This window comes from Balaenoptera musculus, chromosome 16 (genome assembly GCF_009873245.2).
Source record: "Balaenoptera musculus isolate JJ_BM4_2016_0621 chromosome 16, mBalMus1.pri.v3, whole genome shotgun sequence".
Lineage (NCBI taxonomy): Eukaryota > Metazoa > Chordata > Mammalia > Artiodactyla > Balaenopteridae > Balaenoptera > Balaenoptera musculus.
Genome location: NC_045800.1, coordinates 61,418,329 through 61,446,292, shown reverse-complemented (window position 1 = coordinate 61,446,292; position 27,964 = coordinate 61,418,329). Strand labels below are relative to the sequence as shown.

General features: G+C 37.7%; 1 protein-coding gene across 1 annotated transcript; it reads right to left on the bottom strand.

The window, feature by feature from the left end:
• Window positions 1-1,391: 1,391 nt before the first annotated feature.
• On the bottom strand, window positions 1,392-27,961 carry ECD (ecdysoneless cell cycle regulator). The gene is given in 16 exon segments (XM_036828466.1): window positions 1,392-1,677; window positions 3,459-3,673; window positions 4,866-4,933; window positions 5,918-6,011; window positions 6,014-6,100; window positions 6,231-6,243; window positions 6,246-6,340; window positions 14,432-14,519; window positions 16,151-16,279; window positions 18,585-18,713; window positions 19,295-19,487; window positions 20,434-20,612; window positions 20,726-20,813; window positions 22,965-23,082; window positions 26,570-26,787; window positions 27,821-27,961. Coding segments are annotated over 15 exon segments (1,965 nt in total). The 5' UTR covers window positions 26,775-26,787; window positions 27,821-27,961; the 3' UTR covers window positions 1,392-1,413.
• Window positions 27,962-27,964: the final 3 nt, after the last annotated feature.

The window sequence follows — 27,964 nt, the reverse complement described above, 5'->3', positions numbered from 1 at the left end:
ATTTCTGTCTTATGAAGTGAGAAAATTGTAGAAAGTGAGAATTGGGGGTGGGAGAGAGTAATCTCTTTATTAGTGTGACAAACATTTAAGTCCAGATTCCAAGTCTGTGGAATGACTAAAGCAATATTCAGAAGAAATCCTGTTAGAGGGCCGTTTGAAAAGAGGAATGGCTGGGGAAAGAGTCTTATCTTCAGGTACTTTTAGGCAACTAACTAGTGATTAAAGACACAAGTGCCAGAGACCCTAAGATTATTCACACATCCAAGTCCCACAGGACTAAGTAAAAGAGATTCTAGAACTAGAAAGATTGAAGCAACTGAATTTCCTTTTGATCCCAAAAGGTTGTTACTCTCACGATTGCCAGCAAAAACATCATTGCTTTGGGGAAATCAAACTGCCTTCATCAGGAAATGTTGAGGGATAATACGTGATGGGACTTGATTGTCCTGTTAGATTGGCAGCTTGCCCTGACCTGGGCTGAACCTAGCATGTAGAAGGGAAAAGCACTCTCGAAAGAGAGGTCCTGAGATTTCTTCATATCTTGCAGTTAGAAGAAAACAGTTCAGGGTCCATGTGTATTACCGTCTCCCAATGTTTTCTATCTCTTTGTGGGTGTGTTTGTGAGCACATGTGTACACAGTATTTTCAGACTGGGGAATCTGAAAATACTGATAAAAAGGGGAGTGTGCAGGATTCCTGGTTATGAGTTTCTCAAACTTACCATGGAGTAAGTGTTTACTTTTGGATTAATGTGTTGTGTTGGAAAAGAAAAAATGAGAATGGCTAATAGGAGGAGCTGCAACATTGAACTGTTTCCCAGCAGTGAGTGGGAAGAGGGCTTTGCTTCTTAGAACTCCAAGGACAACTGAAAGCACAGGCAAAAGAGGGCAGGGTTGGGGTACTGAAAAATGGCAGATAAATAAAAGAAGCTTTGGTGCAGGGCTCACCTGGCTGGAGAATATTTATGTGGCAATGAATCACGAAGGTGCTAAGGATAAAAAGAACCCAATGGGTCCATGAAGAAGAATAGCAAAAACAGGTAAAACGCTAAAATTATTGGACACCAGAGGGAGACTGACTCAAGGTCATTGGTAACTGGAATAAAAAAGCAACTCATTCATTCCTTATGTTTGCCTATCTACCTTCCTTCCTCTACCCAATATTTAATTCTCGATAAACTTAATGTTCTAAACATGGAGTGTACATCTTATCTCAAGGGCTTGATTCTCTCTCTTCTGCTGATTTCAAAACCTTGTGTGCATCCCAGAGTTGAGATCACAAAGACTTGTGCGAGAGGGCAACATTTGGGGCTCATAGAGGAGAAGTTAATCTGTGAACTTGAAAATGAAGAAAACATTTTTACTAAATGTGGAATCAAAACTAGAAATGAGCATAGTCAGACTCAATATTTATTTAAGAAGAAACAACAGAGGCTAGGTTTGCTGGCTCATCTTTTGTTGGCTTACTTACGGGTCTGTGATCAGCGCTGTCAGGCAGCTGCACACCCATGCTTTGTAAAAGGTTGGAAGCAGGTCCTGCCAGTCCAGCTTGGGAACTATAGGATTCCAGTACGTTTGAAACCAGGTTCAGGTCTACATCCACCGGTGTCATAACAGATCCTCCTGCACCAGAATCTTCCTCCTCTGAATTGTTACTGGCAGTCTGGGATAGAGGCTCCTTGTTCATGGAGGGAAAAGAAAATCATGGTACAATATGCTATTAGGTTGGATGGTAGTTACATTAAAAAGCTAAATAAGCAACCATGTAAAATTGATTTCCATATTAGAAAGGAAATTCCCTTCTTAATAGAAAATAAAAATGAAGTCTAATAATAAACTATGTAATGTAACACACATATTAAAATTTGGTTCCGAAGATTAAAACACACTTCTTCCTAGGATAAGTTTCTGCAAATTAAATGGATTTCTTCCCGATTTTGAAATAGCCCAAGGGAGATAACCAGAGTTAAGGAGGTAACTTTATAGCCTGCCTAAGAGTTTTAAAAGAAATAAACAGAAAAATGAACATTAAAAAAAAAGAATCTAAATTTTCTCTACATGAAAGAAGTGAGATTTCTTCCCTACCCACAATCCCCACCCCAATGAGAAAACAAAATAAAAACCTGGGGCCTTGTGGGATCCAACCACAGAGACTGTGAATTGGTACTTGAGCCTCTGATTTCATAGGCTGAGGAAAGAATTTGAGAGATTGCAGCTTGATCTGTAGATTTTTATATCTTTGCTACCCAAAGTGTGGTCCCTGGACCAGCAGCACATCAATCACTTGGGAACTTATTAGAAATGTAAAATCTCAGGCCCACCCTAGACATACTTAACCAAAATCTATAGTTTAACAAGATCTTCAGGTGGTTCGTATTCACATTAAAACCTAATGTATGGGGCTTCCCTGGTGGCGCAGTGGTTGAGAATCTGCCTGCCAATGCAGGGGACACGGGTTCGAGCCCTGGTCTGGGAGGATCCCACATGCCGCGGAGCAACTGGGCCCGTGAGCCACAGCTACTGAGCCTGCGAGTCTGGAGCTTGTGCTCCGCAGCAACAAGAGAGGCCACGATGGTGAGAGGCCACGATGGTGAGAGGCCTGTGCACCGCGATGAAGAGTGGCCCCCGCTTGCCACAACTAGAGAAGGCCCTTGCACAGAAATGAGGACCCAACACAGCCAAAAATAAATATAAATAAATAAATAAATAATAAAAATAAAGGAATTCCTTAAAAAAAAAAAACCTAATGTATGGTTTCTAGTAGGTTTTCGCAATACTGAAAGTGATTAGTTTTAAATGTGGTTAAGATGATCAAAGTAAGAGGAATGACATTAATTAAGGGCTCATTATGGGTTTTACTGTTGTCTCATTTGGTTCTCACGTTCATTCTATGACATGAAGATTATTGGTTAATGGATACATTCACAGTGGATAGCTGAGCTCGATTTCAAACCCAGCCCATGAGACTCCAGGGTCCATTCTCTTTCTATCTGTTGTTAGACAGTGCTGGTATAAAAACTAGGATAAAAACATGAGTGGAAGATGAATTCTAAATTTGGCTCTAAATAAGGGAAACATATGAAACAAACACTATTAAGACTTGAAAATTACTTGGATATTTAATATCCTTTCTCTTTTTTTAAAATGAATTTAAGCTATTAGTAGGAGAATGCAACCACATACTAATTTGAACATATCACATGACTTTAAAAAAAAATCCTGATAGATAACACAGAATAAGTAATATAGTCAAGCTTATGTTTAAGAAAATTAATAATCCGTCAGCCTACCAGTGTTAGGAAAAAATTAGCATTCTTATTTATTCAAATTTAAAAATACATCACAGAAAATCATCATGAATCAAATAGAAAAAAAAGAAAAGAAAAACTAAGATAAAATATGGTTTTAGCTATCCTTTGTCCTAGACTCAAAAGGGAAAGAGGTTAAACACACACATACCATTTGCTTCCGGGTGGTGAAACTTTTGCCAATGCTGGTATGTGCGAGTTCCTGGTCCATCTGGGCCATGTATGACTTGAGATCATCAAGAGTTCCTTTTACAGATGCTTCTTCCCCAGGCTCCTGTGTCTCAAGATCCAAGTCATCATCACTATCTAAACATTCAGAGTCTTCCTCATCCAGATCATCAGAGTCTGAGTCATGGGGCCTTGAACCTACATAGACCCCAACATAGAAAGAGCCACTCATTAAATTTTTTTGGAGTGATTACACATCTCAAAAGAATGAGAATGTTATCTGCAAAAAAGAGCGAATATTAGGCAAACTACTTCAGAAAAATCCCCTCCAGAAAAATGGTACTGCTGGCAAACATTTGCAGAAAAGTACACAGGCTGAGCTGAAAGATTCAGCTTTTTCTTTTTAATGTGAATTCAATTAATTAAAATTTTTTACTTAAAAAATTTAAAAACTACATAATCCATGAATACATTTTGATGTAAACATTCAAGTTATGTAGAATTGTCTCACATTTCACTCTCTTCCCAGAGTTAAACATCTTTTCACAGTTCAGTGGGTACCCAGACCTTTATTTATGCGATTCTGTGTGTGTGTGTGTGTATATGTACATATATATAAAACACATTTGTATATATATACATATTGAACTATGGTTTGCTTTTCTACGTTGTTTTTTTTGTAAAACTGAAACTATAATCCAATTTTGCTACTACAATGTTGCAATCACCATCTTAGCATATATAACTTTTTCATAAATTAAATTCCTGGAAGTGAAATAGCTAAGTCAAAGTTATAAACATTCTGGAGCATCAAACTGCCTTGAGAAAAGACAACTTACACTTCTACTCCCACAGTTTGACAGTGCTTATTCTCCAACCCTTCAGGAAAACTCGTTACTATCAATCTTTTAAATTTTTGCCAATATGATGGGCAAAAAAAAAGTTCTTATTTTTATTGTGTATTTACTTGCTTACTAGAACAGTTAACTATTTTCAAATATCTATCAATTATATTTATTCTTCAAGGCACTGCCTGTTTATATCCTTTGTTGATTTTTTTTAAATTGGGCTATTTGTGTTTTTATTATTAGTGTATAAGTGCAGTATGTCTAAAAGAGAAAAAAACAGTGTAATACGGGACCCCATGTAAAACCCTATCTAAACACACAGCATTCATTCATTCAACAAAGATTTAATGAACAGCTACTATGTCAGGCACTAAGCAAGGCATCCTCCGCAAAATCATTCAATAGGGCAATAATTAATGGTTGAAAGCAACTCAAAATTATTAAAAAAAAAAAAGCAAATGAGATCCAATGCTCCAATGCTCTAGCAATTGCTATACTACTTACACTTGCAAAATGAAAATATACATCACACTGTAACTCACCTAAGATCTTATCCAAATAATTCAGAAAAGAATCTGCATCAAAAGTGACTGGAGTCTCAGAATGTTCTCTGTAAGATTAAAGGAAAAAGACAATTTATCCCAAACAAAACTCTTTGAAACTTTTTCTAAACTGGTGCCATTCTTAGGAAGACTCCAGAGATATACTCTCAAAAGAGGCACAGCAAGGAAAATTGTAGTTTAAATTTTAAAAATCATTATGCTTACTGATAGGGCAACAGAAATGGGAAAGATTGATGAAATAAAAGTAAAAATTGCACTTTGATTATGCACATTTAATTTACGCTGATTTAGGGATCTACCCACCCTCCATCTCCCATAAGATATATCTAACATTAGCAGAAGTTGTTATTTATCCAAGTTCACTTAAATAAAGTTTATATTTTTAAGAACCAAGTCTTTAAAAATAAGTAAGAACAAACCTTCCCTTATCTCTGCTTTCTTAAAGAGAGAATACTAAACATAAACTTTAATCTTCTCATGAGGCTAACGAGCATCAACATTAATGAAGATATATTTGCTGTGCAAGTAACAATTCTACCTTTTTCCCTATTACTTGCCAAATGTAACATCTCATCTCTTCTGTTTTTATTTCTTCCTCTGATAAACACTTTTATCCTCCTCTTTTGAGTTTGAAGCTTCCAATCTGCTTGAGGGTAGGAGATCAGAAGTCTGAGCTTGATGAGAGCTAGAAGTTAGGAGTCCATAAAATTCTGAGTAAAAGTCTAAAGAATAAAGTACATGGTTGCCCTGCACAGCTCTGGGGTGGTGGCCTTTACATCTGCTGAGTGGTCTCTTTGGCTTACTTCAAGGATCATAATGGATCAGGTTACTAGAAATCTGACTCCAGATAGGTAAGTTATCATAGTACTAGGCACCAAAAGAGGAAAACAAAGCAGTAAAAATCATTTATTAAAAAAAAAAAAAATTAAACAAAGAAAAAGGAAAAAAAAAGAGAGAGAGAACTGGCAAAGACTGGAGATGTCAACATATAGGCTATAACCATTTAGATATTTATACTTTAACACAATTACCGAGGCAGCTCTGCTCCTTTGTGGGTTGAGACTTTGGATATGAAAGCTTTCATGCTCTCTGAGACTTGAGTTAAGTCATAGTTCTCCTCCTGCCCCTTGAAACAGGCTCTGGTTCTTTTTTACCAGCAGCTTCCTGCAGCAGCTGGTCCAGCTGATCTGGTGAGAGATCTAACCACTGGTCATCTGAAAAAGAAGCATGATACTGCCATACTATACTCACATGACAGGTACTCTCAGGAAAGGACCCTCTGAGACTTAGTGGAATGTTTCACTTCTTTCTAACCCCTCTGCTCTATCCTGGTCCATCACTTACCATCTTCTGGGGGAGAAGATTAGCTTCTTCTTTCTTAAGCTCTTCTATATCAAATGGTATTGTCTGTAATAACGTTAAGATTTCTTCACCTGGGCTTCATAGCATGAGAGCTATAAAAATCAAAGACATGGGTATTTAATGAGAGCTTAGAATAATAATCACGAAAACAGAGTATTTTAAAGTTGGAAGGGATTATCTAGTTTAATTGTTTTTTAAACATTTGTTTAGGACACAGAATCCTTTTTTCTCAAAATTTCACCAGAAACTCTAAAATATAAAAGTGCTCAAAGGCAAAACTGCTCTGGGAGTTCCCTGGTGGTCCAGTGGTTGGACTTGGCACTTTCGCTGCCCCGGGTTCAATCCCTGATCAGGGAACTAAGATCCCACAAGCTGGGTGATGCAGCCAAAAAAAAAGAAAAACTGCTTTGTACAGGAAAAGAAATCATCAACAAAATGAAAAGGCAACCTACAGAATGGGAGAAAATATTCGCTAACCGTACATATGATACAGGGTTAATATCCAAAATATATAAAGAACTCATAACTGCAAAAAAAAACCCCAAGCAATCTGATTTAAAATAGGCAGAGGAACTGAATAGACATTTTTCCAAAGAAGACATACAAGACAAGAAAAGGTGATCAACATCAACTAATCATCAGGGAAATGCAAATAAAAACCACAATGAGACACCACTTCACACCTGTCAGAATGGCTATCATCAAAAAGACAAGAGAGATCACGTGTTGGCAAGAATGTGGAGAAAAGGGGACTCCCTGGTGGTCCAGTGGTTAAGATTCCACGTTCCCAATGCAGGGGGCACGGGTTAGATCCCTGGTCGGGGAAGATCCCACATGCCACGTGGTGTGGCCAAAAAAAAACAAAGAATGTGGAGAAAAGGGAACCCCTGTGCACTGTTGGTGGGAATGCAAACTGATACAGCTACTATGGAATACAGTATGGAGGTTCCTCAAAAAATTAAAAATACAGCTACCATATGACCAGCAATCCCACTTCTGGGTATTTATCCAAAGAAAATGAAAACAGGATCTCAAAGAGATGTCTGCACACCCGTGTTCCCTGCAGCATTATTCACAATAACTAAGACTGGAAACAACTTAAGTGTCCATCAACAGATAAATGGTTAAAGATGTGGAATAAATAGACAGATAGATAGTGATATACATACACACAATGGACATATTATTCAGCCATGAGAAGAAAGAAATCCTGCCATTTGCAACAACATGGATATACCCTAAAGGCATTATGCTAAATGCAATAAGCTAGACAGAGAAAGTAAAATACTGCATGGTATCACTTACATGTGGAATCTAAAAAAAAAGTCAGACTCATGGAAACAGAATAAAAAAGTGGATTGTCAGGGACTAGGGGGTGAGGGAAATAAGCAGAGGCTGGTAAAAGGACACAAACTTTCAGCTATAAGATAAATACAGTCACAGGATCTAATGTAAAACATGGTTACTAGAGTTGATAACACTATTACATAATTGAAATCTGCTAAGAGAGTAAAAATTATTCTCACACCACATACACAACACATAAATATGTGGGGCTTCCCTGGTGGCACAGTGGTTAAGAATCCACCTGCCAGCTCAGGGGACATGGGTTTGAGCCCTGGTCTGGGAAGATCCCACATGCCACGGAGCAACTAAGCCTGTGCGCCACAACTACTGAGCCTGTGCCTTAGAGCCCGCGAGCACAACCACTGAGCCTGTGAGCCACAACTACTGAAGCCCGTGCACCTAGAGCCTGTGCTCCACAACAAGAGAAGCCACTGTAATGAGAAGCTCGCACACCACAACAAAGAGTAGTCCCCACTCGCCCCAACTAGAGAAAGCCCGCGCACAGCAACGAAGATCCAATGCAGCCAAAAAAATAATAATAAATAAATAAATAAATAAATAAATAAATAAATAAATATGTGAGGTGATGAATCTATTAATTAACTCGGTGGTGGGGATCTTTCCATAATGAATAGGTATATCAGATCACTACGATGATACTTTAAATATCTTACAATTTTGTAATTTTGTCAATTACATCTCAGTAAAGCTAAAAAAAAACCCTGAAAGACTGCTTTGATTGAAATGGAGGCTGGAGGCTTGGAGACCTGCCCATTCTGCCTTCCCCGTTGGATCTGCAGCAGGTTCCATGGAACACTATCATGAAGCTGTTGATTTAGTATCACTCTTTCGATTTATATATATCATATATACGAGGAAAGAAAACCCAGAAGAAAATACGAACAAAAATTAATCTAGTATGCATAAAGTATGAACAAAAACTAATCTGTCAGGGCTTCCCTGGTGGCGCAGTTGTTAAGAATCCACCTGCCAATGCAGGGGACATGGGTTCGATCCCTGGTCGGGAAGATCCCACATGCCGCAGAGCAAACTAAGCCTGTGCACCACAACTACTGAGGCTGCGCTCTAGAGTCCGCAAGCCACAACTACTGAGCCCGCGTGCCATGACTACTGAAGCCCGTGCGCCTAGAACCTGTGCTCCACAACAAGAGAGCAACCGCAATGAGAAGCCCGCGCACCGCAAGGAGAGTAGCCCCCGCTCGCCACAACTGGAGAAAGCCCGCGCGCAGCCAAGCAAAGAAGACCCAACGCAGCCAAAAAATAAACAAAACAAAACAAAATTAATCTATCATATATTAAATGCTAGGCTAGTACTTCACATACATTTTCTTTTCTATTATTAAATTGACTGATTGATTGATTGGCTGTGTTGGGTCTTTGCTGCTTGGCACGGGCTTTCTCTAGTTGCGGCAAGCGGGGGCTACCTTTCACTGCGGTTGCACGGCTTCTTAATTGTGGTGGCTTCTCTTGTCGCGGAGCACGGGCCTGTAGATGCGCAGGCTTCAGTAATTGTGGCCCGTGGGCCTCAGTAGTTGTGGCTCACGGGCTCTAGAGTGCAGGCTCAGTAGTTTGTGGCCACACGGACTTAGTTGCTCCGTAGCATGTGGGATCTTCCAAGACCAAGGGCTCGAACCCACGTCCCCTATATTGGCAGGCGGATTCTTAACCACTGCACCACCGAGGGAAGTCCTCAAAATACACTTTCTCATTAGCCTTCTAATTACTATTCTGAGGAGGTAATAATCCTGTTTTACAAATGAGAAAACTGGAGCCCAGTGAAATTTCTATAAGTTTTGCAAGGTCATTTAGTTGGACAGAGCAAAGGCTTGAAATAACGTCTTCTGATACTATTTTGTGCTCCTCCTCTATAAACTGGTAATGAAATACACACAGAGTTTATTTATATGATGAGTGAGTTATTTTATGATGGTGATGTGATTTGTTATATAAGTTCATGGAACCCTGTCTGAACTATTTATAATGGAGTAAATCAAGTTATATACTGGACTTGCATTCATTTAATAAACATTTGCACACCTTGCTAACTCATGTGGGTAACAGGAAACCTACCCCCTACTCCATAATATGTAAATATTACTAGGAGAGAGAAAAGAAATATACAAATAATCATAATAAATACAAACATATAAAGTCATAGAGGAATACCAAATGCTATCATACAAAGAATCATAGGAGGGCTTCCCTGGTGGCGCAGTGGTTAAGAGTCTGCCAGCCAATGAAGGGGACACGGGTTCGATCCCTGGCCAGGAAGATCCCACATGCTGCGGAGCAACTAAGCCCGTGGGCCACAACTACTAAGCCTGCGCTCTAGAGCCCGCAAGCCACACTACTGAGCCTACGTGCCAATAACTACTGAGTCTGAGTGCTACAACTACTGAAGCCCACGCGTCTAGAGCCTGTGCTCCACAACAAGAGAAGCCACGACAATAAGAAGCCATGCACCGCAACGAAGAGTAGCCCCCGCTTGCCGCAACTAGAGAAAGCCCGCGCACAGCAACAAAGACCCACCACAGACAAAAATAAAAACAAATAAAACAAACAAACAAAAAAAGAGTCATAGGAGAAGGTAATACATTCACTGGGGTGGAGGCAGAGAAGTTTAAAAAAAGAGAGATAATGGAAGAAGTTGAGTTAGGCCTTAAAGAATCAAGAGGATTTTGACAGGTAAGATAGGGTAGAGAAACTATGCAAGGGGAAAAAATGAGCATTTGTATAGAGGCAGGGAAGTGAGGAACATGTTCAGAGAGCAAATGGGGTTTCAGTTTGGCTTAAGGGGTGGAATCCGAGGCTGAACAGATGGGCTGGGATGACAGCACAGTGAGCGTGAAATGGCTAAGTTTAGACTCAATGAAATAAGGAGTGGGTGATCACTGATGGCTTCTTTGTTATTTTTAATTTTGTTTTATGAGGTTTAAATAATATAGACAAGTTGAAAAGGTATACAATAAATGCCCATATCTCTACCACCCAGAATTATAATATTGTTATACTTATCTCTAGTCTAATTATATCGATACATTTATACATTTAACATAAAAACCAAACTAGTAATATGTGCACATACTTACAAAAAAATATGATAGATAAAGTTAGTTTCCTTTGATGATCAACACTCCCAGTTCCAATCCATTTCTCTGCTGCCCAAAGGTGATTGCTCTCACAAGAATCCTCCTGGGCCACTGAGTGTGTGTGTGAGAGAGAGAGAGAGACAGAGAAATAGAGACAGAGACAGAGACGAGAGTGTGTGTGTACTATTTGTGTATTTACTGTTTTGTTCTCTTTACCTGAAATGTTATTCCCTCAAATACCTGTCTGCCTCATTCCCTCACTTCCCTAGATCTCTTCTGAAAGAAAAACTCCTTGGCCAACCTATCTAGAAGAGCAGCCCTTATATCTCTCTCCCCAAACACTGCTTTTTCTTCAAAGTACTCATTACCATCTAACATCATATAATGGTTTACTGTCTTTCTCCTACACTCGTATATAAGCTCCATAAGGGCAGGGAGACTTTGGGTTCACTTGCTGCATTCCCAGTGCCTGGAATAGGGCCTGGCACATAGGAGATAATAAATATTTATTGAGTGAATATAGATACATGTATCTATACATAATACATGATATTTTGTGTATTTTTACAATTTATATGCATAGCACCCGTATTTACAAATTTACAACTTGCTTTTTTCCCTCAACATTATGTTTCTGAAATCTATTCATTTAGACCAGTGGTTTCTCAACTGGGGACAATCTGGCACATGTCTGGTGACATTTTTGGTTGTCACAATTGGTGGGAGGAGAGGGGAGCCAGTCCTACTGGAATTTACTGGGTAGAGGCCAGGGATGTTGCTTCATCTTACTAATGCACAAGACAGTCCCCCACAGCAAAGAATTATCTGGTCCAAAGTGTCAACAGTGTCAAGGTTGAGAAATCCTGAATTAGATTTATGGATATTTAGCTAATCTCTGGTTAACTAATGGATAGTAGGCCATCATGTAAATACACTGCAATTCATTTATCTACTATTGATGGACACTTAGACTATTTGTAATTTTTCACTATTACAATCTCTAATTAATTTTTTAGGAGAGGGGAGGACATGATTAAAGACATACTTCAAGCAGATTCTCCCTGGCTCTAATGGTTGAATTGGAAGAGAAGAGTCTCTAGAGTTGAGAAACAAGTTTAGGTGTAGCCATAGTTCAAGAATTAAGTAAGGAGAGTAGCTAGCTGGGCAGTAAGGAAAAGAATGCAAGACACAAGATAATAGTAAACAGGATCTAAGGACAGGATCCAAGGAGAGCCAGGAGGTCTGGGTGATAAGGAGGATTGTGGTACTATTAAAAGACAGTAGGAAACAGTCTATGATATTATTCAGCTAATAAAAAGAACATTGGGAAGTAAAGAAGAGGTCTGAGGGAGATGTGAGTTTGGTTTCAAACTGTTTAGAAGTTATCCTGGTTTGGTGAATGGGAGCCTCTCCTGCAACACTCATTAAAATGTTGGATATTAACTTATTTGCAATAAGTAAATTATGGTCCATTTGCTAAAATGCTGTGCGGTTATTTAAAAATATGCTTATCAAAACTTTTTAAGGTCATGGAAAATGTAAGATCATAACGAGTAAAAATTATGAACAGGATACAAGATTTCTATATAGTATAAAAAATGTTTAAAAATCAACTGATTATGGGGGAAAAAAATCCTGGAGGCATAGATTGGAATAATAATATTGTTTACTCATGATATAAATTTTTTCCTTCTTACGTCTTTCTGTATTTGCTCTAATGAATGAATATGTTACTTTTATAACAACAAAAAAACTTTATTATATTTAAAAAGAACTACCCAACCATCATCTATCTTAATTGTGGGAGAAGCCCTAACTCTCCTACATATGAGTCTCCCCTCATTTCTTCTTAACTTCTCTTCAACCTAAGACTATAAGGTAACACTTTTCAATAAGGGTAGTGGTCTCCTAGAGGAGACAGGGATCATCTGGGGGAGATTCTCCTAACTATGAGGGCCACCTCCTTGCTTTCTTTCCCAAGTTTTCCTTTTTTTTTTTTTTTATTTATTTTTTATTTTATTTTTTATTTTATTTTATTTTTGGCTGTCTTGGGTCTTCATTGCTGAGCACGGGCTTTCTCTAGTTGCGGTGAGCGGGGGCTACTCTTTGTTGCGGTGCGCAGGCTTCTCATTGCGGTGGCTCTCTTATTGTGGAGCATGGGCTCTAGGGTGCGCGGGCTTCAGTAGTTGTGGCACGCGGGCTCAGTAGTTGTGGCTCGCGGCTCTAGAGCGCAGGCTCAGTAGTTGTGGCGTACGGGCTTAGTTGCTCCGCAGCATGTGGGATCTTCTGGACCAGGGCTCGACCCGTGTCCCCTGCGTTGGCAGGTGGATTCGTAACCACTGCGCCACCAGGGAAGGCCCCAAGTTTTCTTAAAGGATACCCTAAGAAGGCATCCTCTTTTCCAATTGCTGACATAAAACAGATGGGAATGGGACAAAGGCACCCCTAGGACACTTACAAAAGAGTAAGAGACTGCTGTAAGTCATTACCACTTCACAGACACTGAGGTTAGAGTTCTCTCAGCATCAACTTTGCTTCATGCAGTCTTCAAAGAACATTTTATTACACAAATATGTGATGTTTGAGATGCTGGCAAAATGACTGGGGTTCAAAACCAGATTGGTTTGACAAAAAAAAAAAAAAAAAGCCCCAATGACAAAACAAAAAACACACCCACACACAACTCAGGACCTTTATTAACCATAACGTATACACAGGTTATTTCTTTCATGTTATTTAATAGCTTTAAGTATCTCAATTCAATTTTGCAACAGAAAGCTGAATTTTTTCCAATATTCAAATTCGACTTTTGATTCCTCAGCCCAATAAGACCTTCTGCAGGAGCTCCAATTTCCTTGAGCCCACTGACTAGAAGTACCCTCAAGGGACAAGTCACGACAAATGTGATTTTCTTCTTTCAATGGTCTATTTATTCCTCTGATTTTGTGCCCTGCTTTTGTTTTCTCCACTGTCTTCAATAACTGTGTTTTATATTCTGCCCAGGGTTTATCACTGTAATTAGCATGGGGTTATTCTGATATGGTTACTCCACCATTACCAGAACTGAAACTCAACTTACCAAATTTTAAAGGGGAGCCATTCCTTCCAACCCTGTGTTCATTTCTTCCCTCCCCCCAGAAAATGTACGGCAGGTTAGAATGAGATTTGATTTGGAAGGTGAATGCATGCTGCTTCATCCTGCGTTTCAGATCTTCCCTAAAAAATCTAAACACAGCCCAGAACTCCCATAGGAATTAAGCACATGGCTCAATACCAGACTGCCTGAGTTCAAATCCTAGGTCTGTCACTTATTAGCTGTGTAACCTTTGGCAAATTATTTAATCTCTTTTGGCCTCGGCTTCTGAGCTGTAAATAGGGAAAATAATAATTGTACCTATTTCATAGGGCTTTAAGGCGGATTAAACAAGTTAGTGGCCTATGCTTTGTAAGTACTCAATAAATGTTAACCATTATATGATGATGATGATGATGATGATGATGATGATGATGATGACGATGACGACGGTGATGGTGGTGATGGTGGTGACGGCTGCCAGTGCCAGCAAACTTCTGTAACAACACTTCCTCTCCCCAACCCCCGCTCCTTCAGTAGTCATGAGCTGGCCATAACTGTTTAATATGGAAACTCCAACATCTGCAACTACTCAAAAGTAACTCTTAACTTCTGGCAAGTTATCGATCTGTTCAGGGTAGCGATAAACTCACCTCTCTGGCGGTTTATGGAGAGTTTGAAAGTAGTTCTTTGCCCCATTCTAGCCTTTCCTGGTTACTGAGCAGAACCTTCTATCAGTCCCTAAAAAAATAATAATGCCCATCAGAACATTATATATATGTTATCATTAAAATAACCTGCTCACCATCAACTTTAAGGGAGGCAGTGTACGATATAATAATTGTCAAAAATCATGAGGCCTGAGTCCTAGTCCCTGTTTTGTCATTGATGCACCTGTTGGGCTCAGTTTCTTCAACAAAAAGGGACTAGGTTAAATGTAGCAAGTCCCTCATCCTTTTCACCATTTAAGGGCCCTCTTTCCAATTTGGACGGTTTGTCTATCATTTCTATTATTTAACTCATTATTAAGATAACAAATAATTTATTATAATATAAGATATAGATTATAAACAAATAATTATTTGTTAATAATTTAACAAGTTATTCTATTATTTAACTCATATTAAGAAATAATTGATTAACTAGTAATTAATGTAATAAAACAAAGTACAAATCAAGCCAAAAAAGTAGCATAATCCACCTTAACTATCATTTCTATCTTTCACATGCATGTTTATGGTGGCATTCATACTTAATATTTATATCTTAAAAAAATATACTATAATATAAGCCGTTGTCCATACCACTACACAGTCTTTAAAATCATCATATTCTTAAGGACTTTTCTACTTCTGGATGTTTCCTTAAGTAGATGATTTATTTTTATTTTTATTTTTTAAAAAATTAATTAATTTATTATTTATTTTTGGTTGCATTGGTTGCACGGCTTCTTCATTGCGGTGGCTTCTCTTGTGGGAGCATGGGCTCCAGGTGTGCGGGCTTGGTAGTTGTGGTCTTGTGGGATTCTAGAGTGCAAACTCAGTAGTTGTGGCACACCGGCTTAGTTGCTCCGCGGCATGTGGGATCCTCCCGGACCAGGGCTCAAACCCGTGTCCTCTGCATTGGCAGGCGATTCTTAACCACTGTACCACCGGGAAGCCCAAAGTAGATGATTTAAATTGAAGGTTCCAAGTTTGAACCTTTCCTAATAGTTCTTGGATACCACTATCAAATTACTTCCCAGTTAAGGTTCTAACTGTTACGATGTTATCCAGCAATGTATAGGTGTATCATTTTCACTATATTCTCAACAGCACTGAATATCATTCATATCCTTTTTACATATGTGAAAAACAGTACTTATTATTATGTTAATATGGTTATCTTTACTACTTGTGAGAGTGAATATTTTAAGAGAGAAATTACTAGTTGTCTTTTTGCAATTTTTTTTTTTTGGAGTAGAGTTGCTTTACACTGCTGTGTCAGTTTCTGCTGTACAGCAAAGTGAATCAGCCATACGTATACACATATCCCCTCTTTTTGGATTTCCTTCCCATTTAGGTCATGTAAATTTTTTAATCCATGTCTTTGCTAACTTTTCTATTTGGTGTCTTCATGTTTGCTTTATAGATTTGTGCAAGTTGTTCATCTGATACAAATCATAACTTTATCACTTATACAGATGTTATTATTTTTTCTAAAATATTGGAAACAGTTTATAGACACTCCCTCCTTACCACCAAGCTAGAATGGTCCCTTTTAACTCTAGTTCCTACAATTATGTCACCATTAAATAGGGACATAGGACTTTAAAATCACTGGCTTGACTTTCCCTGGATTCTCCAATTTAAAAAATGCATTGCAAGTCCTACCTTAAAGTAATCATTCTTTTTCAGACTTTCAAGGAAGCCAGCCCAGAGCGGTGAGGCAGTCACAAGAGATTTCTTGGCGTCAGAAAAATGTGGGCTACATTTGGAGCATAAGATCTCAAATCCATGAGCCTAGATGGAAAAGACAGAATTTTTATTATTAGGTTAATTTCTTTCCATTTAACCACACTCAAGAACTAGGTGATTGGACACATGGCTGTGTGACATTTATAACACCTTTTTGAATTTTAGGAAAATAAATCTGACTTTATTTCCAAGTTTCTTAATCTCTACAGATTATTAAAAATTATAAAAGGGGAAGCAAATAATACAAAACAAAGATTCTTATCCTCCTCAAAGAGATTTCTTTCTCACTAATAAAAAAACTAGAAATTTAAACTTATTTCTTGTTTGCTTAAAAAAGGCTTGCAAGGCAGAAACAGAGACACAGATGTAGAGAACAAACGTATGGACACACCAAGCAGGGGAAAGCGGGGGGTAAGTGGGGGGGTGGTGGTGGGATGAAGTGGGAGATTGGGATTGACATATATACACTAATATGTATAAAATAGATAACTAATAAGAACCTGCTGCATAAAATAAAATAAAATTCACAAAAAAAAGAAAAAAGGCTTGCAAAGGTTTCTTGTCTAACAGAATTATAATGAATTAAACATAGTCTCAGCATAGTAAAGGGAGGGAATCACTTCATTTTAAGAGTACTTTGGCTAAAAAATATAATAAATGCACATGGCAAAATAATTCTAATAGGGGGCTTCCCTGATCACTCTAGAGAAACTACTGTCACCAATTCCTACATATCCTTTCAGAAGTAATCTATGCACTCAAGCAGATATGTGTATGTCTGCATATGTACATTCTCCTACTCCATCCTTTTTATCATTAAATGGCAAACATACACACTGCTCTGAACCTTGCTTTTCACTTAGTGATATACCTTGGAGATCATTTCATATGAGCATATATAAATTTATCCATCCCACTTCATGGACAGACCATAATTTATCCAACTACTCCTCTACTAACAGACGTTTCGGTAGTTTCCAATCTTCTGCTACTATAAACAATGCTTTCATGAGTATACTCCTACGTCTTTGTGCACAAGTAAAATATATGGAGGATAGATTTCTGGAAGTGAAAATGCTGAGCAGAAGGGTTTGTGCATTTTAAATGTTATGGAAAGTGACAAACTGTTCTAGGAGACTGATTCAACTTATATTCCTATCGATAATGTTTGAGGGTACCTCTTTATGTATTTTTACAAACCCAGTATATATTATCAAACTTATGGATACTTGGCAATCAAATGGTGAAAAATACTATTTTGTGGCTTTAAACTGCATTTCTTTTATTATGAGCAAGTGTCAACATTTTTCATAAAAATCATTTGTATTTCTTTTTCTGTGGACTGTTAATGGTTTCTGATCATTTTTTGATTGATTAGTACTATTTTTTTTCATATTGAATTGTGGGAATGTTATATATTAGATAAATCAACTTTTGTCATTTACTAGTTTTTTTACTCTTTGTCATTTAAACTGCAAATATAGGGCTTCCCTGGTGGTGCAGTGGTTAAGAATCTGCCTGCCAACGCAGGGGACATGGGTTTGAGCCCTGGTCCGGGAAGATCCCACATGCTGCAGAGCAACTAAGCCCGTGCGCCACGACTACTAAGCCTGGCTCTAGAGCCCGCGAGCCACAACTACTGAAGCCCATGCGCCACAACTACTGAATACCGTATGCCACAACTACTGAAGCCCGTGTGCCATAACTACTGAAGCCTGCGCACCTAGAGCCCACGCTCCACAACAAGAGAAGCCACCGCGATGAGAAGCCCATGCACCGCAACAAACAGTAGCCCCTGCTCGCCACAACTAGAGAAAGCCCGCGTGCAGCAACGAAGAACCAACACAGCCAAAAATAAAATAAATTTAAATAAATAAATAAATGGCAAATATATTTTACACTTTCACCAGGTTTACTGTCTTTTGACTATATTTATGTTTTTTTCATACAGAAATGCTTAGTTTTTATATTATCGAATTTATCAATCTTTTCTTTCACAGTTTCTAGTTTCAAGTCATGCTTAGGAAGGCCTTTCCTACTCAGATTTTCAAAAGTTTTCCTATGTTTTCTTTCAAATTTTATGGTTTCGTTTTTTTTCATTTAAATATTTGGTCCAACTGGAATTTATTTTGGCATAGGTGTGAGGTAATCAACTTAAATTTTCCAGATGGCTTCACAGTTTTATCATCACTTACTGAATAATCCAGTTTTCCTTCTTATTTGAAATGCCACATTATACTACATTCTCACATTAATAGGGTATATATCTAGATATCTATGCTCTGTCATTATTCTCTTAAGAGCCCTTTGACATAAAGGAAGAAAATAAAAACTTCTGGTTTAACATTACCAACTTCATGCCCAATTCGTGGGCTCCGTATTGGGGATGAGATGGAGGAGGCAGCTTGTATCCACTCCGCAGGTCTGGCATAAACCTTTGTTGCACCAACTGTGCATACAGACATTTAGTGAAAGTGACCTGGACATTGGGGCACAAAATATGTGAGTCTTTTCCTGAAATTAAAAATTTGAATATCATTTCATAGTTAATAATAACTTCATAGTAACTTCATTTATGAGCTTCATATTCATATAAATGCAAAGAAGATCCAACCTATTTACTGCCTACATTTTTTAGTAACAGCTTTACGGAGATGTAATTCACATACCCATAAAATTTACCTTCACTTGTCTATATTTAGTTATCACTAAGGTAATTCAGATCATTAGTTACATTACACAGCAATTTTGGTGGGTGGATGATATAGAATAATTCTTAATTCTCTGGAAGAAATGAAATGTTTTATTGTTAAGAGGATATAACTACTCAAATAGGGAAAATATGGTCAGAAATAGCTAGGAAACATTGAGATATAAAATAAGGAGTCAGGTCTCTTACAATCTTCCTCCCCTGGATGGGAGAAAAGAAAAAATTTAAAAATGTATGTTAACTTGCTATGAGGAAACAGAATATTTCCGATTTTTTTCTAGTGAACAATTAAATAATGTTCAATTTTATTTCCAGTGAGAGAAACTAAATGACCAAGAGAACTAGCTTACCGAAGTCATTATTCGTGTTTCAGGCAAGAATGTCTTGAATATACGACAGGCTCGCAGGTCAATGGGGTCCCGCAGGTAAAATGCCTGGACTCCTGCAGCCACCAATCTGGGGCGCTGCTTTAGCACTGCTACAATGCCGGCTGGAAGGAAGCAGTGTGCTTGATGAAGGGAGGCTTTAATTTTTTCTGGGTATCTGTGACAGGTAACATAATTATTTTTATTTTATGATATGTAAACATCTAGGATTCTTATACCATTTACTTCCTCCTTAACATTTTATCTTGTCTTGGTTCATCAAGAGTGAGATGGAAAAAGTGACAAGAGAGGTGAAGATAAAGATACTGTAGGGAATTCCCTGGCAGTCCAGTGGTTAGGATTTGGCACTTTCACTGCCAGCGGCCCAGGATCAATCCCCAGTCGGGGAACTAAGATCCTGCAAGCCACGTGGCCAAAAAAATTAATTAATTAAAAAAAAAAAGATACTGTATATACTAAAGATTACAGGAAGGAAGAGAGACAGAAAAAGTGGGAAGAAATGGAAAATAAAGAAAAGGGATTAAGGTGGTCCAATAAAAAATAAAATCAGAACTTATTCTCCTAAAAAATGGTACAAAGTGTACTGAAGCGAAGCTAAAAGAGATGTTTAATACTGTTAAGACCTGAATGGTGCTAAACATTTAATAGGTACTCAAATTTGAATGGCTGAATTAGTATGTTATTAGACTAAGGTATTCTCTTCTGAATAGAGCCTAAGGTGCTCCACCAAGGTCAAAGAATCCCATATATACACCCAGAACCACAGAAAAAGCCTGAACACAATTGTGCTCACTTAGGTTTTCATTTCTAAAGGTCTGAAAATGTCTATCTATGGATCTACATAATACTTAGCCATAATATCTAAGGTAAATAAATGCAAAAATATTGGGCCTATGACACTTTTAAATGGAAATTAAAAGATACATCTGTTTCTTGATTTTAAAACACGTAAGTTTAATTTGTTGGTCAATCTCACAAAGGATGAAGACAGCATGAAAATTGGCATTAATCTAGGTGAAAGAAATTCCACATTCAACAGAAGACTTGAGCGACATGAAATCAAAAGGCTCCCTGACTAGCAATGAAAGTGTTATTTTTCTTACCCTCTGATGCGTCTATTCACAGCAGCTCGTATAGATTCTGAAGCCAAAATTTTTTCTGGGTGTGTTGAGAGTATATTCAGTGCTTGTGAGATTGTTTGGACTGTGGTGGGTAACCAGGATACTGCTTCAGGTTTCTTTGGTGCAGGAATAATGCATAACTCCCCATGATGGAAAAACACCTGCAAAATGATGTTTTAATTTTCATACCTGGCAGTGACAAACTCTCGGTGCATATGAAAATGTTGCAACATGGTTTCACCTCTGTAGGTTTTCCAAACTTGGATATACTTACCCTATTGGCACTATTATCAGGATCCAACCATTTAGGGAGAAAGTCAGCAGCTTCTATTAACAAGAATTCACCGTCATTGTCTTCAATCCTAATGCAAAAGAAGTTCTAACTTTATATTCAAAGAAGCACATATTTGCTAATAATCAAACAGATTTGTTCTAATACATTTTCTCCTTCATCTTAGTAAATATATGAGTATGCACCATGTGTAGATTTCTATAATTAAGCAAAATGTTTAAGATACCATTAAGCACTGAAGGAGACTCTAAGATTGTAAGGAGGAATTCCTTAGGTGAGGGTGATAAGAAGAGAAAAATAAGTACATAAATAAATAACAATAGAAAAAAATATGGAAAATATATAAAGTACTATGGGGTTCCAAAGGAAAAAAAAAATCACATATAGCCAAGATTAGGAAAACCTTTATGGAGGAGGTATTATTGGACCTTGAAAGATAATTTTGTTTTGCCTCATTTGCATCATTTTTTAAAAATTTAAATTTCTGAATAGGTAACACAGTCACATGGTTAAAACTTTTAAAAAATACATAAAAAGTTATACAATGAAAAAGTCTCCTTCTTGCTTTTGTATCTATATGTCCAACCCCTCCACCATTGTTATTTCTTGTTTATCCCTCTAGAGTTTGCTTATGTGTAATCCAGCCAATAGGAATATAAATTCTTTCTTCTCTTGTCGCACAAAAGGTAGCATATTATATATACTGTTCTAGATTTTTTTTACTTTTAATGGGTGGAGATACAATATATGGAGAAAAGGAGAGATGTTCTTGGGAGAGGGAAGAGCATAAGCAAAACCATGGAGGTAGCAATTTAAGGTAGATATTTGAAGAATGACGAGTAAAGAAGACGACTAGAAAAGCACAGTTATATCATTTTGTGAAGAGCTTTAAATGTTGGCAGAATCAATGAGAATGAGTTTAATTTTATAGACAAAATGAATGAAAGGTTTTAGAGTAGCGTACTAAAATGGTTCGAGCTCTACTTTAGGAATATTAATCTGGCAGAGACATAGAGGAAAAACTTCTTCCTTTTTCTAATTTTTAAAAAAACCCCGACAAGATAGAAGATGCCTATTAAAGAGCTTTAGAGGCCTAGTGTGTAGGTATGAACCATCATTACATGTATAAAACTCAGAATCAGCACGTGAAAGGTATTGCCCCCTTCTTATTATCCTAGTAAAGATAGAAACTACTATTTTTGTGTCTGTTCATTTAAAATTCTATCATTCATTAAGAAATTATTGCCATGTATTTGTAGGTATGGTAACAGTAGTGTTTGTTATCTCTTAGATTTACATCCTGAAGTATTTAAAAATCAAATGGCATAATACTGGAGATTTGTTTTAAAATAATCTTGCTATGTGATGGGGGAGTGGGGAAGGAAGTAAATGAAATAAGAATCACCAGGAGTTGATAATTACTGAAGCTGGGTGATGGGTACGTGAAGGTACCCATCTCTCTACTTTTATGTATGCCTGAAATTTTGATATAATAACAAGTTTCCAAAATTGTTGTTGTTTTTTTCTTTTTGTTCTGCTGGGGAAAAGACTGGGTGGATAGAAGACCAGAATTTGGGGGCTGATGAGGAAAACTAGGACATATGTTAAGTGGTGAAGCGCCCTCTGCTGGCAAAACTTTGGGATTACAGAGAATTATCCATTTTTATTTTAAACACTGAATTAGAATGCACTATCATCTACTTTGCTTCCTATCCATAAAATTGCGTGCTGATTTCTCTTTAAATTTCTTCTGTATATGATTTCTCATAAAATATAGCTATAGTCTAATAGAGGAAGACATATTAAGAAATCTGTGAAATATGTATATCTATAGATGAATTTCTTTTTTTAAAGACACAAGAAATTTGATGGTGATTACTTTTGGGAAGTCAGAGCAGTACACCCTTTTGTATTGTTTGAATTTTATTTACCATGTGTATTTGTTCTTTCATAACAAGAAGAAAAAGAGAAAATCTAAAATAAGCAGGTTTTGTTTGAAATTTTTTTGAAGTTGAACTCTCAAATGATTCTTTAATTCTTCTTCAAGAAAAGGAAGTCACAAGAGAAAAGGAAGAAAAAAGGAAGAAGTCACATTTAAAATCTACATCCCAAGTTTGTACAATTTCCACCAGACTACAGAAAAAAATACTACTAAATGGATAAAAATGTAGTCATTTTCAATAATAGAATTCCTTTAGAATTATTAATAAAGCTATAATACCTTGCTACTAACTCTGGAAATTCCTTTGTAATTTGCTTTACTATATAAACAATAAACCATTCATCCTCAATGTTATCTCCAAACTTTGTCATGCCAAATATATGAGCAGGAACACCTCCTAAAGACAAGAGAAAAGCAATCATATTACCAAATAAATATACCAGTGCAAATAAAGGTACAAGTAATCATTCAATTAAACAAACATTTATTGATTGGCTATGCGCCAGGTACTATACTGGGAGCTGGGGTTGCAATCCTGAACAAGATACAAGAAACTTAGGGCTCCCCTGGTGGTGCAGTGGTTGAGAATCTGCCTGCTAATGCAGGGGACACGGGTTCGAGTCCTGGTCTGGGAAGATCCCACATGCTGCGGAGCAACTAGGCCCATGAGCCACAACTACTGAGCCTGCACGTCTGGAGCCTGTGCTCCGCAACAAGAGAGGCCACGATACTGAGAGGCCCACGCACCGCGATGAAGAGTGGCCCCCGCTTGCCACAACTAGAGAAAGCCCTCGCATAGAAACGAAGACCCAACACAGCCAAAAATAAATAAATAAAAATAAATTTAAAAAAAAAAAAAAAGAAGCTTATTCTTGAGGAGCTTAGGGTCTAGACAACAGGAGATAGACAACCAAGCATCACAAAACAAGATGATGAACAGAGGTGTACACTGAGGGCTATGTGAGCATAAAGTATGTGATATCTGAGCTACGTTCATCTGGAGGAATGACCAGAAGTAGGCTTTCCAGAAAGAGAGAACATATGCATGTGCAAAAACACAGAGGCATGACAGACAATAGAGTGTTCTGGGAATATCAGCAGAAATTTTCAAACAAGTGCATTATCCAAAAATATGTAGAACTTAAACAAGACACTCAGACAGCCAATGGGTCAAAGAAGAAATCACAAGGCAAATTAGACAATATCTTGAGACAAATGAAAACAAAAACACAACATGCCACACGGATGGGATGCAGTGAAAGCAGTGCTAAGAGGAAATTTATAGTTATAAAAGATCTCAAATCAACAACCTAACTTTATACCTTAAGAAACTAGAAAAAGAAGAACAAACTAAACCCAAAGCTAAAGGAAGGAAATAATGAAGATTAGAGCAGAGATAAATGAAATAGAGAATAGAAAAACAATATTTAAAAAATCAATTAAACAGAGTTGGTTTGTTTAAAAGATCAACAAAATTGACAAAACATTAGTTAGATTAACTAAGAAAAAAGAGAAAAGACTCAAATAACTAAAATCAGAAATGAAAGAGGGGATATTACAACCTATGCCACAGAAATAAAGAGGACTATAAGAGAACACTATGAACAACTGTACATCAGCAAATTGGATAACTTAGAAGAAATGCATAAATTCCTGGAAACACACAAATTATCAAGACTGGATTGTGCAGAAATAGAAAATCTGAAGAGATCTATAACTAGTAAGGAAATTGAATTAGTAATAGAAACTTCTGCACAAAGAAAAGCCCAGGACTAGATAGATGACTTCACTGGAGAACTCTACCAAACATTTAAAGAAGAATTAACATCAATCCTCCTCAAACTCTTACAAAAAAACTTAAGAGGAGGAAACATTCCCAAACTCATTTTATGAGGCCAGCATTACCCTAATACTAAAGTCAGACAAAGACAATACAAGAAAACTACAGACCAATACCCCTGATGAATAATGATGCAGAAATCCTCAACAAAACACTAGCAAACTGAATTCAACAACACATTAAAAGGATTGTATACCATGACCCAGTGGGACTTATTCCTGGAATGCAAGGATGATTTTACACAAGAAAACCAACCAATGTAATATACCATATTAACAGAATGAAGGTCAAACAAGTGTACTGCGGAGTGTCTCAAGAGCTACCATGGCAAAAAAAAACCCCAAACAGGTGGGAAGAACTGCCCAACCAACTCTTCTCCCTACTCCAGATCTCCCAAGTTTCATCAAGTATAGAAGCTCCAGTTAGGGTGTCTATTTTTATCTACCTTACATATTAAACTTCAATTTGAATTTCATCCAGAAGCAATGAGGAACTGCTGAAGGATGTTAGGCAGGAGAGTGACATGATCAAATTTGTGTTTTACAAAGGTAACTGGCAACAGTGTCAGGAACTGCAGACACTGGAACCAGAGAGGTTAGTTAGGTGGCTACTGTAGTCTTCCAGATGAAGAGATCAAGGGGGCCTAGACTGTAGCCAAACAGATGTAGAGAGGGGTCATATTTTAGGAGTAATCACACTAGGATTTAGTGCCTGACTGAACATGGTGAAGTGAGGAGTTGAAGATGATTCTGAATTACTAACAAGCTTGATAACTAGGTGGCTAGCAATCCCATTAAGCAAGACAAGAAAACACTGTGTAAAAATGATTTTCTAGAAAAAAGGTAGGGAATTGGTTTTGGCTGTGCTAATGGGACAGTGTTCTTGCCAATAAATATCACGTGTTTCAGTGAATAGGCGTTTAATAAAATTAACGTTTTGCATTTGGCAACTGCTAGCCAAACGGAAACAGATAAGCACTAAATTGAGAGCCAGAATGACGGTATCACAAGATGCCAGGCTTCTGATCTGAAATAAGACTCCACAGAGGTCACTGCATGAGTAGAGCCTTGGTCACCTATCCATGATTCATTTTAGTAAAGTTATAAGAAATGACAGGACAAAGTACCATATTTGGCCAGAGGTCAGATCTCAAGCACTGACAATACAGAGAAGCAGTGAAGGAACCTCAAAATGCTTCCGAGTGGCAAATAATGGTCATTTAGCTCAATTATTTCTCTTTATAAGCCAAGCAGAGCCGCTCTTAGATCCTTACCAAAACAACTATGTGAAAGGCAGCCTAGTAAACATACTATCAAGACTGAGGAATACAGAGTAACAGCTAAAAGAACTATGGTTAAGGAAGCCAGATGCCTGAACCTGTTTAGTGTAGGTACCTAGATACATTATGGCATAGTAATTAAAGTTCAAAAGAAGAGCCATGGCTTAATAATGTTGAATATATATTAGTTCCTAAGATAATGACTATTAGAAAGCATTCATCAACATGAATTAAAAAAATTTTTTTTTAAGTTCAAGGGCTTAACTGAATAGAGGCAAACACCATAAAAAGTTCAGGATATAAATCTCCTGACAGGGTTTCCCTGGTGGCTCAGTGGTTCAGAATCTGCCTGCCAACGCAGGGGACATGGGTTCAATTCCTGGTCTGGGAAGATCCCACATGCCGCGGAGCAACTAAGCCCATGCGCCACAACCACTGAGCTTGCGCTCTAGAGCCCACGAGCCACAATTACTGAGCCCGCATGCCACAACTACCGAAGCCCACACACCTAGAGCCCGTGCTCTGCAACAAGAGAAGCCACTGCAATGAGAAGCCAGCGCACCGCAAGCAACAGTAGCCTCTGCTCACCGCAACTAGAGAAAGCCCACGCGCAGCAACAAAGACCCAACACAGCCAAAAATAAATAAATTAATTAAAAAAAAAATCTCCTAACACTGAATGAACTGTGGACTATCATACATCACTGTTGTCAGAATGACATTAAAAGTCACCCATATCAAAGCAAAATAAGCAAAAGAGCCTTACCTTTCCCAGGTTTATATTTGAGATTGAAAGGCTGATTCTGCCAGATATAGGGGACCAGCATAGGTGCAAACTGGGTCATTATATTCTCAATGTACTTTTGAAGAATCTCTCTGTGTTCTTCTGGGTCCCTTGGTTCATCTGGTATCAGGAACAGGCAGTATTCTACAGTGTCTTCCACTGTAGCAAACTTCATATTTTCCTCCATTCTTCTTTGAAAGCTACATTTAAAGTTTCAATAATATAAACCATATAGAATGTAGAATTAATATCCCATTCCCTGAACTATGCTAGGCAATTCCATTAACGTTGTTTCCCAAAATTCAGTTATCCACATACCATCATCATGATTTTTGCCTTGACCACATACCAACTATAATAACATTTATTTAACATTCTTTTTTTCTTTGTTAACATTCTTTTAATGACATTGTTATACTTACGATTACATTAAAGGAACTTTTGATATAATACAATAAATGGAAATCCAGTACCACATTCCCAAATTAACTAATAAGTATGTAAGAATAAAATAAAAACTGTTTGCCCTTGCACTAGCAGTGGTGTGTATAACACACTTTTAGAAACACTGCAATAACATCTTTTGAAACACTATCACAAGTCCCAGTTCCGCCAGTAGTCCCAGTTGTGTTATTCTGGGTATTTCACTTTCTTCCTGGGGCTTTTTCCTTAATTGTAGAATGAGACTGTTACTGTATCATATCTATAATCCGTCCCTAGTTTAAATTTTTATTATTTAAATTTACTGAAAAGCAATCTCCCTTACTCTGCAGAATTAAATCTCTCCCATTGTATGGCACAGAGGAATTCAAAACTACAAAACATTCATGCCCTATCATTTCACCCCCAAATAATCTGCCCACGGCTCTTGATCCTACAACTATCTATCCTAAATCTTTCCCCTTCTCAGGTCTCAAAGGGTATAGCTCTGGTGTATTAGGACGTGGTAAATAACTATTTTCTAAGGGTTCCCCTTACAAACAAAAGTACTAGCTCACTATTGCTTCCAGGTGAGGCTTGGTAAAGGAAGACACTGTTTTGGATTATCTACTTTACGTCTGCAATTCGATTTTTAGACTTGTTTTTCTAACGGGACTAGTAAAACGAGGTCGAGAGGAACTTGCATCTTCTATCCAGACACTCATTCGCTACTTTCTGTCCAAATCATCATTTGGCCTTTTAACCCAGGTAGACAGATGCTAACTACCCACCCACCCATAATGCCAAACACACCTTATTATGAAGAACTTAGTGTCAGGACTAGAAGGGGCTTTGAGATCACTCAGGCTAACTCCACACTGTACATATGAGAAAACCGGGAGCACAGCAAGAGAAGCAACCAAGCAGCAGAGGCCTGACTTGGAGTCTAAGGTTTCT